At 52.1% G+C, this 14444-nt stretch overlaps 1 protein-coding gene across 10 annotated transcripts in view; it reads left to right on the top strand.

Annotated features, from left to right (window-relative positions):
- The window catches only part of CEP250 (centrosomal protein 250), a 64695-nt gene extending 53057 nt beyond the window's left edge, over nt 1–11638 (top strand). For 9 of the 10 annotated variants that reach the window (XM_017886637.1, XM_017886642.1, XM_017886644.1 and 6 more), the window contains 7 exons: nt 1195–1316; nt 1740–4355; nt 7410–7520; nt 7704–7862; nt 8618–8719; nt 9684–9743; nt 11028–11638. In XM_017886637.1, the coding sequence (XP_017742126.1) occupies nt 1195–1316; nt 1740–4355; nt 7410–7520; nt 7704–7862; nt 8618–8719; nt 9684–9743; nt 11028–11291 (3434 nt within the window). In that variant the 3' untranslated portion in view covers nt 11292–11638. The remainder of the gene's footprint in view (nt 1–1194; nt 1317–1739; nt 4356–7409; nt 7521–7703; nt 7863–8617; nt 8720–9683; nt 9744–11027) is intronic. The other variant, XM_017886643.1, reaches the window with a different exon arrangement.
- The last annotated feature ends 2806 nt before the right edge of the window (nt 11639–14444 follow it).

Genomic DNA, 14444 nt, shown 5'->3' on the forward strand with positions numbered 1-14444 from the left:
TTTTGAGATGGAGTCTCGCTCTGTCACCCAGGCTGGAGTGCAGTGGTGTGATCTTGGCTCACTGCAACCTCCGCCTCCCAGGTTCAAGCAATTCTCCTGCCTCAGCCTCCCAAATAGCTGGGATTACAGACATCTGCCACCACGCCCGGCTAATTTATGTATTTTTAGTAGAGACAAGGTTTCATCATATTGGTCAGGCTGGTCTTGAACTCCTGACCTCATGATCCGCCCACCTTGGCCTCCCAAAGTGCTGGGGTTACAGGCGTGAGCCACCATGCTTGGCCCTGTCTCTGTAGATTTAAAAATAAAAAAAAATTGGAGACTCAGGGCCAGGACTATAAGAACATTATAAAACTCTGCATCTTTTGTCATCCATGTTACTTATTTTTATCGTCTTCAACTGTGTCCTCCAAGTTAGCCTTTGGTCACTGAGGGATTATGAGCTTATTTGGGAGAAAGCAAGGAGAGGGGATCCGGGGAGGACATATCCATGTGCCAGCCAAGGACTGGAAAGTGTCATGACTCCTTACAAAGGACAGTAGAGGAAGGGTCTTGAAGCTCAAGTTTCTACTGTAAAAGAGAAGCGTTAGCTGGGCATGGTGGTGGGAGGCTGAGGCAGGAGAATCGCTTGAGCCCGGGAGGTGGAGGTTGCAGTGAGCTGAGATTGTGCCACTGCACTCCAGCCTGGGCAACAGAGCAAGACTCCATCTCAAAAAAATTAAAAAAGAGGACAACTTGGGTCTTGGCCTTTTTTGAGACCGTTTGAGGGTTCCCTGAGAGCCACAAAAATAGTGGGATTCCAACACCTGCTGCAGAAATGGTGGGCAGCCAGCAGAGCCACCCAGGTCTCTAGGAGCTCCTGCACAATTATAGGATTGTGGCTAGAAGGGACCTCCAGTGTCATCTGGCTCAACCCTGTCTGGAATTGAGGGCCAAGGCTCTCTGTGATGAGGATGAGGACGTATTGGGATGATTACCAGGCAATGCTGGGGCTGGAAGCAGCAGGGAGTACTGCCAGGCAAATAGAAGCAGCTGGCGGATGGTTGATGTCTCTAGGACACTGGATAGAATTCTCTCCTTGGCCTTCCTCCCCTTTGAATCTGTTCCCCATCCTCCATCTGCATCTATATCCCTCTTTTCCCCCACCCCAAACATGGGTCTTACTCCACTGCCTCTCCTCTCCTCTTCTCAAAGAGAAATCCAAGTGGGAAGGAAAGCAGAACTCCCTAGAATCTGAGCTGATGGAACTACATGAAACTATGGCATCCTTACAGAGTCGCCTGCGGAGAGCAGAGCTACAGCGAATGGAAGCCCAGGTAAAGTGTTACTGGTTTCAGGGAGGGGTTTGCCTCAGGAGTAGTCCCTTGGGCCCACCTTGGCCTGTGGTCATGTGTCCCACTTCCTTCAGCAAGTCTGTCAGTTCCTCTGGCTGTCTCCATGTCCCTGGGGGCCATTATTAAGGTTCCAGTTAATCCTCCTTGAATTGCTTTTTCTGAATTTGAGGTTGGTATTTTTGCCCCTTGTCCTGAAGGACCAGAGTCTGCCCTGGGCATAGCAGAGTCCTGGGAGGTGGTAGGGATGCTCTTTTACAGTATTAGATTAAGTGGAATATACCTACCACTTTTTTGCCCAAGTCCTTGTCACTGCTAGTGCCACAAAATAAGAAAGAAAAGTGCCAGTGTTGGGGTGACAGTAGCAGGGAAGTGTAGTTTAAAGTGGCTTTTCATCTTGTCTTCCAGGGTGAGCGAGAGTTACTTCAGGCAGCCAAGGAGAACCTGACAGCCCAGGTGGAACACCTACAAGCAGCTGTCACAGAAGCCAGGGCTCAGGCAAGTGCTGCTGGTGTCCTGGAAGAAGACCTGAGAACGGCTCGCTCAGCACTGAAGCTGAAAAATGAGGAGGTGGAGAGTGAGCGTGAGAGAGCCCAGGCTCTGCAAGAGCAGGGCGAGCTGAAGGTGGCCCAAGGAAAGGCTCTGCAAGAGAATTTGGCCCTCCTGACCCAGACCCTAGCTGAAAGAGAAAGGGAGGTGGAGACTCTGCAGGGACAAATCCAGGAACTGGAGAAGCAACGGGAAATGCAGAAGGCTGCTTTGGAATTGCTGTCTCTGGACCTGAAGAAGAGGAACCAAGAGGTAGATCTGCAGCAAGAACAGATTCAGGAGCTAGAGAAGTGTAGGTCTGTTTTAGAGCATCTGCCTATGGCCGTCCAGGAGCGAGAGCAGAAGCTAACTGTGCAGAGGGAGCAGATCAGAGAGCTCGAGAAGGATCGGGAGACTCAGAGGAGTGTCTTGGAGCATCAGCTTCTAGAACTTGAGAAGAAAGACCAAATGATTGAGTCCCAGAGAGGACAGGTTCAGGATCTGAAAAAGCAGTTGGTTACTCTGGAATGCCTGGCCCTGGAACTGGAGGAAAACCATCACAAGATGGAGTGCCAGCAAAAACTGATCAAGGAGCTGGAGGGCCAGAGGGAAACCCAGAGAGTGGCTTTGACCCACCTTACGCTGGACCTAGAAGAAAGGAGCCATGAGCTGCAGGCACAAAGCAGCCAGATCCATGACCTGGAGAGCCACAGCACCCTTCTGGCAAGAGAGCTGCAGGAAAGGGACCAGGAGGTGAAGTCTCAGCGAGAACAGATTGAGGAGCTGCAGAGGCAGAAAGAGCATCTGACTCAGGATCTCGAGAGAAGAGACCAGGAGCTGATGCTGCAGAAGGAGAGGATTCAGGTTCTCGAGGATCAAAGGACCCGGCAGACCAAGATCCTGGAGGAGGACCTGGAACAGATCAAGCTGTCCTTGAGAGAGCGAGGCCGGGAGCTGGCCACTCAGAGGCAGCTGATGCAGGAACGGGCAGAGGAAGGGAAGGGCCCGAGTAAAGCACAACGCGGGAGCCTAGAGCACATGAAGCTGATCCTGCGTGATAAGGAGAAGGAGGTGGAATGTCAGCAGGAGCATATCCATGAACTCCAGGAGCTCAAGGACCAGCTGGAGCAGCAGCTCCAGGGCCTGCACAGGAAGGTAGGTGAGACCAGCCTCCTCCTGTCCCAGCGAGAGCAGGAGATAGTGGTCTTGCAGCAGCAATTGCAGGAAGCCAGGGAACAAGGGGAGCTGAAGGAGCAGTCACTTCAGAATCAACTGGATGAGGCCCAGAGAGCCCTAGCCCAGAGGGACCAGGAACTGGAGGCTCTGCAGCAAGAACAGCAGCAGGCCCAGGGACAGGAGGAGAGTGTGAAGGAAAAGGCAAACGCCCTCCAGGGAGCTCTGGAGCAAGCCCATATGACACTGAAGGAGCGTCAGGGAGAGCTTCAGGACCACAAGGAACAGGCACGAAGGCTCGAGGAAGAGCTGGCAGTGGAGGGACGGCGGGTCCAGGCACTGGAGGAGGTGCTGGGAGACCTCAGGGCTGAGTCTCGGGAGCAGGAGAAAGCTCTGTTGGCCCTCCAGCAGCAGTGTGCTGAGCAGGCACAGGAGCACGAGGTGGAGACCAGGGCCTTGCAGGATAGCTGGCTACAGGTCCAGGCGGTGCTAAAGGAACGGGACCAGGAGCTGGAAGCTCTGCGGGCAGAAAGTCAGTCCTCCCGGCATCAGGAGGAGGCTGCCCGGGCCCAAGTTGAGGCTCTGCAGGAGGCCCTTGGCAAGGCTCATGCTGCCCTGCAGAGGAAAGAGCAGCATCTCCTTGAGCAGGCAGAATTGAGCCGCAGTCTGGAGGCCAGCACTGCCACCCTGCAAGCTGCCCTGGATGCCTGCCAGGCACACACTCAGCAGCTGGAAGAGTCCCTGAGGACGCGAGAAGGTGAGATCCAGGACCAGGATCTCCGATACCAGGAGGATGTGCAGCAGCTGCAGCAGGCACTTGCCCAGAGGGATGAAGAGCTGAGATATCAGCAGGAACAGGGGCAGCTACTAGAGAAGTCTCTGGCCCAGAGGGTCCAAGAGAATATGATCCAAGAGAAGCAGAATCTAGGGCAGGAGAGAGAAGAGGAGGAGATAAGGGGCCTTCGTCAGAGTCTAAGGGAGCTACAGCTGACTGTAGCCCAAAAGGAACAGGAGATCCTGGAGCTGAGGGAGACCCAGCAAAGAAACAACCTGGAAGCCTCACCCCACAGCCACAGAGCCTCCCCAGTGGAGGAACAATCTCCAAAACTTGATTCTTTAGAGCCCAGGCTGCAGCGGGAGCTGGAGCGGCTACAGGCAGCCCTGAGACAGACAGAAGCCAGGGAGATTGAGTGGAGGGAGAAGGCCCAGGACTTGGCACTGTCCCTAGCGCAGACCAAGGCCAGTGTCAGCAGTCTGCAGGAGGTAGCCATGTTCCTACAAGCCTCTGTCCTGGAGCGGGACTCAGAACAGCAAAGGCTGCAGGTGAGTCACTCCACGGGGAGTAAGGGCCAGGGAACACACCCCTGTCTGGCTGAGCTCAGGGACTGCCCACCACCCTGGGCCCTGTGGCACCCCAGGGGTATGAGAAATCTGAGATCATGAGCACCTCAACGTCGGTAGGATTCAGGCTACTGTGCTAGTCAGGGAAGATACAAAGAGGATAAGACCCCAGAGTCTCTGCCCTCAGAGTTCGCAGTCTAGCGGGTAAACAGTGATAATGCAGTGTAGTTGGTGCCTCACAGAAGTTTAGTATGCCCCAGGCATGCTGGAGGGATACCCACCCTTTCCTGGGAGTGGGTCCTGAAAGCCTTTCTGATAATGTGTTTAAGATTAGACCTGGGCCAGGCACGGTGGCTCACGCCTGTAATCCCAGCACTTTGGCAGGCCAAGATGGGCAGATCACTTGAGGTCAGGAGTCCGCGACCAGTCTGGCCAACATGGTGAAATCCTGTCTCTACTGAAAATACAAAAATTAGCCAGGCATGCTGGCACGTGCCTGTAATCCCAGCTACTTGGGAGGCTGAGGCAGGAGAATTGCTTGAATTCAGGAGGTGGAGGTTAGTGAGCTGAGATCGTGCCATTGCACTCCAGCCTGGGCAAAGAAGCGAGATTCCTTATCAAAAAAAAAAAAAAAAATAGACCTGAAGGGACCAGTAAGGAACTAGCCAAGCACAGGTTGGGGAGGAGCATTCGGAGGAAGAGGAAAAGAGGGCGAGAACAAATGTATCTGTGTAGATGGTTCAGGTTGCATGGGACAGGGAGGATTTGGTAAGAGACTGGAAGACAGCAGGGGCCACACCTGTCAGGGCTTGCAAGTCATGCTGAGGACCCGGGTGGTGGGAAGCAGATGAAGTGTTTGCGGCAGGGGAGTGATGTGATCAGACATACAGCTCAGAAAGATTGCTCAGGCTGCCGTGTGGAGCAACGGCAGGTCTGGGGAGACCCACTGGGAGGCTGTACTGGGAAGTCCAGAGGAGAGCTTGTGCCCTAAGATGGAAAGTGTGAATGGAGACATGGGGGTGGGTCTGAGAGGTAGGACTTCATTGGCTAAGAGGTGGGAGGAATAAAGAGAGCAGAAAGAAGTCAAAGATCACACTCAGATCCCTGTTCACCAAGATGAAGCGAAGCAGATGTGAGAAAGAGGAGTGGAATGATGAGGTCAGTTTGGAAATGGAGAGAGGAGCCTGTGGGCAGGTTAGTAAAATGATCTGAAGTTGAAGGATGGAGTTGAAGCCAGAGACACTTTGGCTTCAGTTAGAACAAATGGGTTTCATGTAGGTAGAATGTTGAGTGAGAGGAAGTGGGCTTAGGAGAGGACTTCAGGGTGTAATATTTAACCTCAAGGTCAAGCACCATGTCTTAGTCACCTTTGTACCCACTGTACTGAGAAAAAGACCTGCAGAGAACAGGCAGAAAGGAAAGCCAGGTTGGCTGGACAGAGAGAGGCATCATCTCCTATGCCAAGAGACACCTAGTCCAGTTTTCCAGGGAAATAGACTCTACATCCTGGTCCCTTGACTGAGCCCCAGAGAACCCCAGACACACAGTCCCCTAGAGAGTTCTTTCTGGAAACTCACAAAGCTCTGCTCTTGGTAAAGGGCAATATGAGGAGAAGGGAGTCCAGTTCCAGGGTTTGAAATACAGTAGTGCGGCTTATCAGCTGTGTGACCCTGGGTGAATGCCTTCACTCTGATCTTCGATTTCTCATTGGTAAAATAGGCATTGGTGATATGACATGGGATGATATGTATGAATTACTTAGGAAGAAAGCACTAAGTGGGACTCCTTTCCTATGTTCAGGCCCATTCTTACAGGCACAGCAAAAGTAAGCAGTATTCACTCAGTAACATAACTCGGGTCAGAGTCACTTCACCCACTGCCCCCTCCAAACAGACAGGAACGCCTGTCAGATGCAGCCCTCCATTGTCATGGGACCATTTTTTAAGCGTTTTACATGCCAGGCACTATTACTCTCAGTTTCTTCCACAACTACCCTGAGAAATAGGAACTCTTACTATCCTCGTTTTATAGTTGAGGAATGGCATTTCAGAGAGGTTAAGTCTTCTTTGGACTGGTCCAAAGTCATGGCCGGGCACAGTGGCTCACACCTGTAATCCCAACACTCTGAGAGGCTGAGGCAGATGGATAACTTGAGCCCAAGAGTTTGAGACCAACCTGGGCAACATGGCAAAACCCTGTCTCTACTAAAAATACAAAAATTAGCTGGGTGTGTGGTGCGTGCCTGTAGTCCCAGCTGCTCAGGAGGCTGGGGCAGGAGAATCACTTGAACCTGGGAGGAGGAGGTTGCAGTGAGCTGAGATCACGCCACTGTACTCCAGCCTGGGCGACAGAGCGAGACTCTGTCTCAAAAAAAACAAACTCATAAATGGCAGGACTGGAATGAGATCTGAGTCATCTGTCTCTAGAGCCCAGACTTTCTATCACCAAGCTCTTCCTCTCTCTCAGGCGATCCACATCCACATGCATACACTTGTTTTCTCTTGTTCATCTCTTCTTGACCATTATCATTTATGAACCACAGGGCGCCTAGAAAGTATCTAGCATGAGGCTTCCCCACTTACCCAAAGGGACTTAACTCAAGGGCTTGATTCATGTGCACATAGTCATTTTATACATGAGGAAATTGGGGTTTGGGGAGAGCTTGTGCTTTGACCAGAGTTATACAGCCACTGAGTGGTGACATGGCACCCAGCACTGTGTGACTCCAGAATCCATGCTCTTCCCACAGCACATCAGTGCCCTGAGTCATTGCTCAGCCCTTAGGAAATGTGAAGTGAACTGGGGACTCTGGTCCTAGCTTCCTTGCTAGCTCACTGCATATCTGTGAGTAGAGGCCCCTCTGCTCCTTTGTTTTACCCGTCTGTAAAATGAAGGTTCTGTACTAGAATGACTCAGAGCTTCTAGGAAAAATAAGACAAAAGCCTGAGGAGAACATTGAACTGCTGTTTCTGTGGAGGGTGGGTTGGTCCGGATATGAGGTTGGATATAATTTTGCTCCATACCTGGGTACCCTAGGATGAACTGGAGCTCACCAGACGGGCTCTGGAGGAGCGGCTACACAGCCCAGGTGCGACCAGCACAGCAGAACAGGGGTCCAGAGGGGAGCAGGGCATGCATCTGCAAGAGGTGAGCTGGGGGCTCTGGGGGAATAGATGGCCCGGCAGGGAGCTCTTGTCCAGGGGTTTGTCCCCTTCCCTTGGGAACTGGGTTCCTGAAGCTTAGACCTGCCAGATTGGTCTGTGTGTCCTCTGTCTGTTCCCTACCTGTCTTAGGGGCTGCCCAGGTGAGAATCACAGGTCTTTCCCACAGGTCTCAGGAGTAGAGGCTGAGCCTAGTCCTGCTGGAATGGAGGAGAAGCAGTCATGGAGACAAAGGCTTGAACACCTGCAGCAAGCGGTGGCCCAGCTGGAGATTGACAGGAGCAGGCTGCAGCGCCACAATGTCCAGCTGCGGAGCACCCTAGAGCAGGTGACCCCTATTCTGGTCCAGTGGGCATGCGTCTCCACTTCTTTTGTGGCCCCTAGAGCATAGACTCAGTAAACTACAGCCCAAGAGTTTGGGCAAATTCAGCCTGCTGCCTGTTTCTGAAAATTAAGTTTGCTTTTTTTTCCCCAAGATGGAGTCTTGCTCTGTCTCCTACAGCTAGAGTGGAATGGTGCGATCTCCACTCACTGCAGCCTCCACCTCCCGGGTTCAATCTATCCTCTTGCCTCAGCCTCCTGAGTAGCTGGGATTACAGGCACACACCACCATGCCTGGCAAATTTGTATCTTTTTAGTAGAGACAGGACTTCACCATGTTGGCCAGGCTGGTCTTGAACTCCTGACCTCGTGATCCACCTGCCTTAGCTTTCCGAAGTGCTGGGATTACAGGCGTGAGCCACCACGCCCAGCCTTGAAAATTAAGTTTATTGGAATACAGCCATGCATTGTCTATGGCTGCTTCCCTACTATGCCCCACAAAGCCTACAGTACTTACTGCGGGAGAAGTTTGCTGGTCTTTGCTCCAGAGGCCTGAGAGGCTGGCCCTGCCTCTTCTGCTTCAGGAGCACTTCTTTGCACTGAGGCCTGCCCTAGCTGTGCCTTCCTCAGCCAGGAATTCTCTTCCCATGGTTACTGTCCCCTCGTACACCTGCACAGGCACTGGCCACTTCTGGAGAAAGGCAGCTCTGCTCCAGCCACAGAGCCAAGCCAAGTCCTGATTTCTTATTTGCACCTTGGCAGGTGGAGCGAGAACGGAGAAAGCTGAAGAGGGAGGCCATGCGTGCAGCCCAGGCAGGGTCCCTGGAGATCAGCAAGGCCATGGCTTCTTCACCCACACAGCAGGTTTACCCATTTTCCTCAACTGCAGCCTTAGAGAGCCCAACCCCAGCCACCAGAAACTCAGCCCTCCTCATTGCATATCCCAGGCCAACAGCACTTCAGCTAATCCAGAGGGCCCCTCCTGACTGCGTTCTGCCCTGCTCGGCACAGCTCAGTCCATCCCTGCCCTGAGAAGGAGGCCCAATATTGGAGTGGGGGTTGGGGTGGCATCAGGGCTAGCGGCCCTGCCTTCTGAGGGACTCAGATTTGTGCACTCCCAGACCAGTGCCACAGGCTGGCCCAGGAGTGGGGCTCATGGGGCTCTGCTCAGGATCCCTGGTGTATGGGGGTTGTGTGGTACTTGCCAGCTCCTGAGGAGCCTAGGAGCTTGATCACAGCTTGATCTCTTAGACCTTTCTACAGTGTTGAGTTTACAGGCTGAGGGTCCATGGTCTTTCCTGGAGCCAGTGTCCCTTTTTTGGGTAAGAGGCTTGGGGAAGACTCCCCAAACCTGCACTTGTTTAGGTGAGGTGTCCCTGCCAACAGACGCAGGCTTGCAGCCTGGCAGGGAGGCACTGTTTATGGTGACTGAGCACTAGCTCTACATCCCCTGTCCTTTAACGAACGTTCTCAAGGGCAGTCACCGTGTCTTCCTCTCTACATCCTTAGCTCACAGCCCAGGGCTAGCACAAAGCAGATACATGGTGTACTTCTGTTAAATTAAAACATGCCTCAGAGAAGCAAATGCCATCCAGGCCTTTTGGATGTTTTGCATTAGATCTCCATGGTGTTGCCCATTTTGCTGGTGTGGGGCCTCTCCTTGCCCCAGGGCCTGCTGCCCCATAGAGGTCCAGTCTGAGTTCAGATGCTTCTGGCCCATAGCCCTTGCCCAGGCCCGTAAGTTTGTGATGAGGTTCTGCAAGGAAACTTGCAGAAACCCCAGAGTGGGAAGGCCTATTCCAACAAGAGTGCCATTTGTCTTCCTTAGGATGGGAGAGGAGGAGAGAAGCACTCCGATGCCAAGTATGTGGCTGCACTGCAGAAAGAGGTATGTTCTGGATTTTCTAAGCCCATATTCCCTCCCTTGCACTCAGGCCCTTTGTGCTCCTCCAGCAGGGAGAGGGGAAGTTCCTGCCTTCAGAGAACTTCAGTCTCCACGGGAGGCAAGAATAGTCCCAGTCCCAACCCCATCTCTCATACGCCTAGGGTGAGAGTGGGGAAAAAAGCATGATTCTGGCCCCCGACTTCCAGATCCATACTTAGAAAGGATCTGTGTATCTGAGGAAGAGGGCTGAGGAACAGGCAGAACATTCTAGGAGGACAGGTGGGAGCAAGCTGAGCCCTCCTGGCCTCCCTGCCCTCAGAGGTGCCCTCGCAGCCAAGACTGTTGCCAGCGCCCCAGGCAGAGGAGCCAGGCACCAACACAGGCTCCAGGCCACACAGCTCAGCTCGAGCCCCAGCTCGCGGAGAAGGGACTTGAAGAGGCTTCCTGCCTCTTAAGCCTCACCTGAAAGTCCACTCTCCCTTTCAAGGCCCAGGAGTCATAAGTGTTGCCTTTTTATTTCTGAGCCTATTTCAGAAATTAGTAGTCACTACTGCCAGGGCCTGACTCTGTAGCTAGACCTAAGCTATTACTCTGAATTCTGTTAAACTCAGAATGTTTTTCTATTTTATTAAAAAGTCAAAGGCAGGCGCGGTAGCTCACACCTGAAATCCCAGCACTTTCGGAGGCCAAGGCGGGCAGATCACCTGAGGTCAGGAGTTTGAAACCAGCCTGGCCAACATGGCGAAATGCTGTCTGTACTAAAAATACAAAAATTAGCTGGGCCTGGTAGTGTGCACCTGTAATCCTAGCTACTCAGGAGGCTGACACACAAGAATCACTTGAACCTAGCAGGGTGGAGGTTACAGTAAGCCGAGATTGCATCACTGCACTCTAGCCTGGGCAACAGAGGGAGACTCCATCTCAAAAAAAAAAAGGTCAGATAGTGGTTATACATGAGTATATATTGTTATCAGCCTCATCAAAATGTACATTTTAAATCTGGGCATTTTTCACATGTAAATTATCTTTCAGTGAAGTTGATTAATAGCTTTGTTGTTTTCAAGCTCCCTATTTGAGTCACATGTGCAGCCAGAATTGAGAATCACTGGATTCTAGAACTCCTAAGGGCCCTTCCCCTAAACTCTCTAAAGCCTGTTTCTGAGATTCGTGTATGTGGTAGAGTTGATTCAGATGCTCAGCCAACGAGCGTCACAGGAACACAGAGCAGGAAGAGCTGGTACTTCAGGGCCCTCAACTGCTCTCTCTCTTTTTTATCCTGTCCACCAGGTGGCCCTGCTGCAAGCTCAGCTGACTTTGGAGCGGAAGCAGAAGCAGGACTACATCGCCCGCTCAGTACAGACCAGCCGTGAGCTAGCAGGCCTGCATCACAGCCTCTCACACTCACTTCTCGCCGTGGCCCAGGCCCCTGAGGCCACTGTCCTGGAGGCAGAGACCCGCAGGCTGGATGAGTCCCTGACTCAAAGTCTGACATCCCCAGGGCCAGTCCTGCTATACCCCAGCCCCAGCACTACCCAAGCCACTTCCAGGTAGCAGCCGCAGCCAGGAGCACACAGACAGAAGACTGTACCGTGGGTCACGGCCCCTCTGCACACTTACAGGCTTGCCAAAGAAAAAGCCTGGCTCTGTTAGGCACCCAGGAGCCCCAGGTCAGCAGGTGTTCCCAGGAAGAGGAAGTAAATCTGCAACACTTGGGAGGGCCCCAACTCACCTGGGAATGAGGCAAATTGCATTTGCTTGCTCCCTAATGGAATCACCCAGAGGAATGCCTTGCCCTGGCTGAGGGACATCTACTGCCTCTCATCTAGAATTTATTTTCCTAGCACTTCACCACCTCCTTCAACTTCCCCTTCAACAATAAACCCTAGGATCTTTGCATTAGTTTTCTGCTGCTGTCTCCACTTGTGCAGCTGGGCAGCAGCACCACATCAAGGGAGTTTATCAGGGAAGAACTTGCCAAAGATTCCTGTCGAGGTAGCATGCGTTTATTGTACACCATGCACTGTGATAGGGAAGGGTTACAGAAAACACACAAGACAAAGCCCCTGTCCACAGAGAGCCTGCAGTCCAGTTGATGAGAACAGGCTAGCACTCATTTATGAGTCAGAGGCAATTCTGTGTACTGACTAGAAGAACTGTAGAACTTCCAGGGGCTGAGGAAGGGAGGCAGGAACTGGCCCTTGAAGGATGGAGTGGAGTCGAAGGTGTTGCCAAGCACACAGTGAGAAGACTGGTCTGACTGTGGCAGGGGGTTGGGGCTGAGCTTGGGTGGGTTAATGGGGGAGATTATGGAGGATTAAAAGAAGTTCTGGGGCCTCAAAAACACACTGTTGACCTTTAGCTAAAGTCAGAGTCTCTGAGTTCAGAACCTCCACATGGCCTCATTCCTCTTCTACTCTGAATGAATGTCCTTGAGATGTCCCTTCCGGGGTATATCAGCTGGAACTGATCTGGCCCCCTGTAGTCTAGCCATGTGTCAAGCCAATCGGAAGGATGGACTATGGCAGAACTTCTCACCGTGGGCTGGTCCCAGTAGAGGCTGGACAGAACCCAGCTCACAGGCTTAAGACCTAGTGCTGGCAACCTCCTCAAAGCCTCAAAATTGTTTTATTTTTTTAAGAGACAAGGTTTTGTCCTGTCTTCCAAACTGGAGTGCAGTGGCACAATCACATCTTACTGCAGCCTGAAACTCCTGGGCTCAAGTGATCCTCCCACCTCAACCTCTCAAAGTGCTGAGATTATAGGTGTGAGCCACCATGCCCAACTGGAACAGTTTTCTTTAAAGAAGCAGGCCATTACCTTCCTCTGGCACTCCCACCATAATCTGGAATTCCTCTTCACTAAGCCTGGGGATGGAACTGAGACCTAGCTAAGAATCTGGGGGGATAAGAATAGCACCCACTCACCCAGACCTCCTAATTTGGAGCTCAGCCCCATTATGTCTCGTTGCACCACACAGAGTAGAAATAGGGGCTAGAGTTTTGTTCCAGAAACCCACACGTGCAGCTCAGCAACAGATGCTTAGTGAAAACTTCTGAAACCCCAGAAACGGATCTGGGACCCCAGAAATGCTGTCCTGGTCCCTCCTTCCAGTCAGATTCCCTGTAACTCAAAATCCTTACCTAGCCTTTAGGCCTCGCCTTTCCTTTCCTTTCCTTTCCTTTCCTTTCCTTTCCTTTCCTTTCCTTTCCTTTCCTTTCCTTTCCTTTCCCTTCTTCCTTTCCCTTCTTCCTTTCCCTTCTTCCTTTCCCTTCTTCCTTTCCCTTCTTCCTTTCCCTTCTTCCTTTCCTTTTTCTTCCTTCCTTTCTTCTTTCTTTTCTTTTTTTTTTTTTTTTTGAGACAGAGTTTTGCTCTTGTTGCCCAGGCTGGAGTGCATTGATGTAATCTTGGCTCACTGGTGGCAACCTCCACCTCCTGCCTCAGCCTCCCGAGTAGCTGGGATTACAGATGTGCCACCATGCCCGGCTAATTTTGTATTTTTAGTAGAGACAGGGTTTCTCCATGTTGGTCAGGCTGGTCTTGAACTCCCGACCTCAGATGATCCACCCACCTTGGCCTCCCAAAGTGTTGAGCTTACAGGCGTGAGCCACCGCACCCGGCCCCTTTAGGCCATTTCTATGCTAGGGGTTGTCAGAGACAAACAAGACTTCTCTTGGTTGTTCACTTGTTACATCCTCCAGCCCTGGTTCTCAGGCTCGGGCTGACAGAGGGTCCCTGTGTTTTACCTTCGAGTTTCTTATCAGCATCATTTTCTGTAGGTCACGAGCCAGGGCCTCAGGCCCCACATACCTTCTGGGCCTCAGAGAGGTTCTAGCAGCTGAAAGACATCTTAGAGGCTGCCAAGCAGGGTCTTTATTCAGGACTAATCTGTATTTGCTCTTTTTCCATCCAACCTTCAAGAGCCCCCAGCTCCATTATAGACCTTGGCCTAGGGTCTTCCCCGCCACCAGATATTCAGAGCAGGGTTGGCCTTCAGTTCAAGTGTAGACCGTGCTCTTGCCCTCATACTCGAGCTTGTGGACGATCTTCCACTCCAGCTTTCTAAAGTACACTTTCCTTGCCTAGTAGCAGGATTGCCTCTGTGGAGTATTCCACCAATAATGGTGACAACTGCTGTTTTCATCAGCTCCAGACCCAAAGAGACCTGAAGTGGGGAAGAGTGAAGGAAGGAATATGTGTTATCGAGGGGGGACCCAACTTTGCCTAAGGGCATGAGGCCAGAGCCTCCTTTCCTGACCTTGTCACATGTGGCAGGGCATAACCAGAATGGTGAATCCAGCAGATGGGAGGAGTCCCTGGTAGTCCAGCCAGTTCTTGTGGATGTACTTGAGGAAGGTGTAATTGGTCGCCAGAACATGCAGGGAGTAGAGGTTAGAGCTCAGCCACAGAGGTTATCTTCTTGCAGAAAACTTTCCCCCTTCCTAATCTTGTCTGCTTTGATAGAAGCTAGTACTGGCTGGAAAGGCCTGAAAGCAGAAGGGGACAAGAGTCGTTAGAGACTGGGCAATGTTCTTGTTCCTGGGAGAGCTGGGATCTGGTGGGTGCTGCCCCTGTTCTCTCAAGGATCCCACGTGCTTTGTGTGTTAGAGCAGTGACCATCACCTCCCAACCCAATGACCTTTGCTCCTCTGCTTTCCACATGGGACTACCAGCACCCTGAAGGCAGAAAAACTGCCTGGCATGAAT

The sequence above is a fragment of the Rhinopithecus bieti genome, unplaced genomic scaffold (assembly GCF_001698545.2).
Source record: "Rhinopithecus bieti isolate Rb0 unplaced genomic scaffold, ASM169854v2 scaffold_15197, whole genome shotgun sequence".
Classification (NCBI taxonomy): Eukaryota; Metazoa; Chordata; class Mammalia; order Primates; family Cercopithecidae; genus Rhinopithecus; species Rhinopithecus bieti.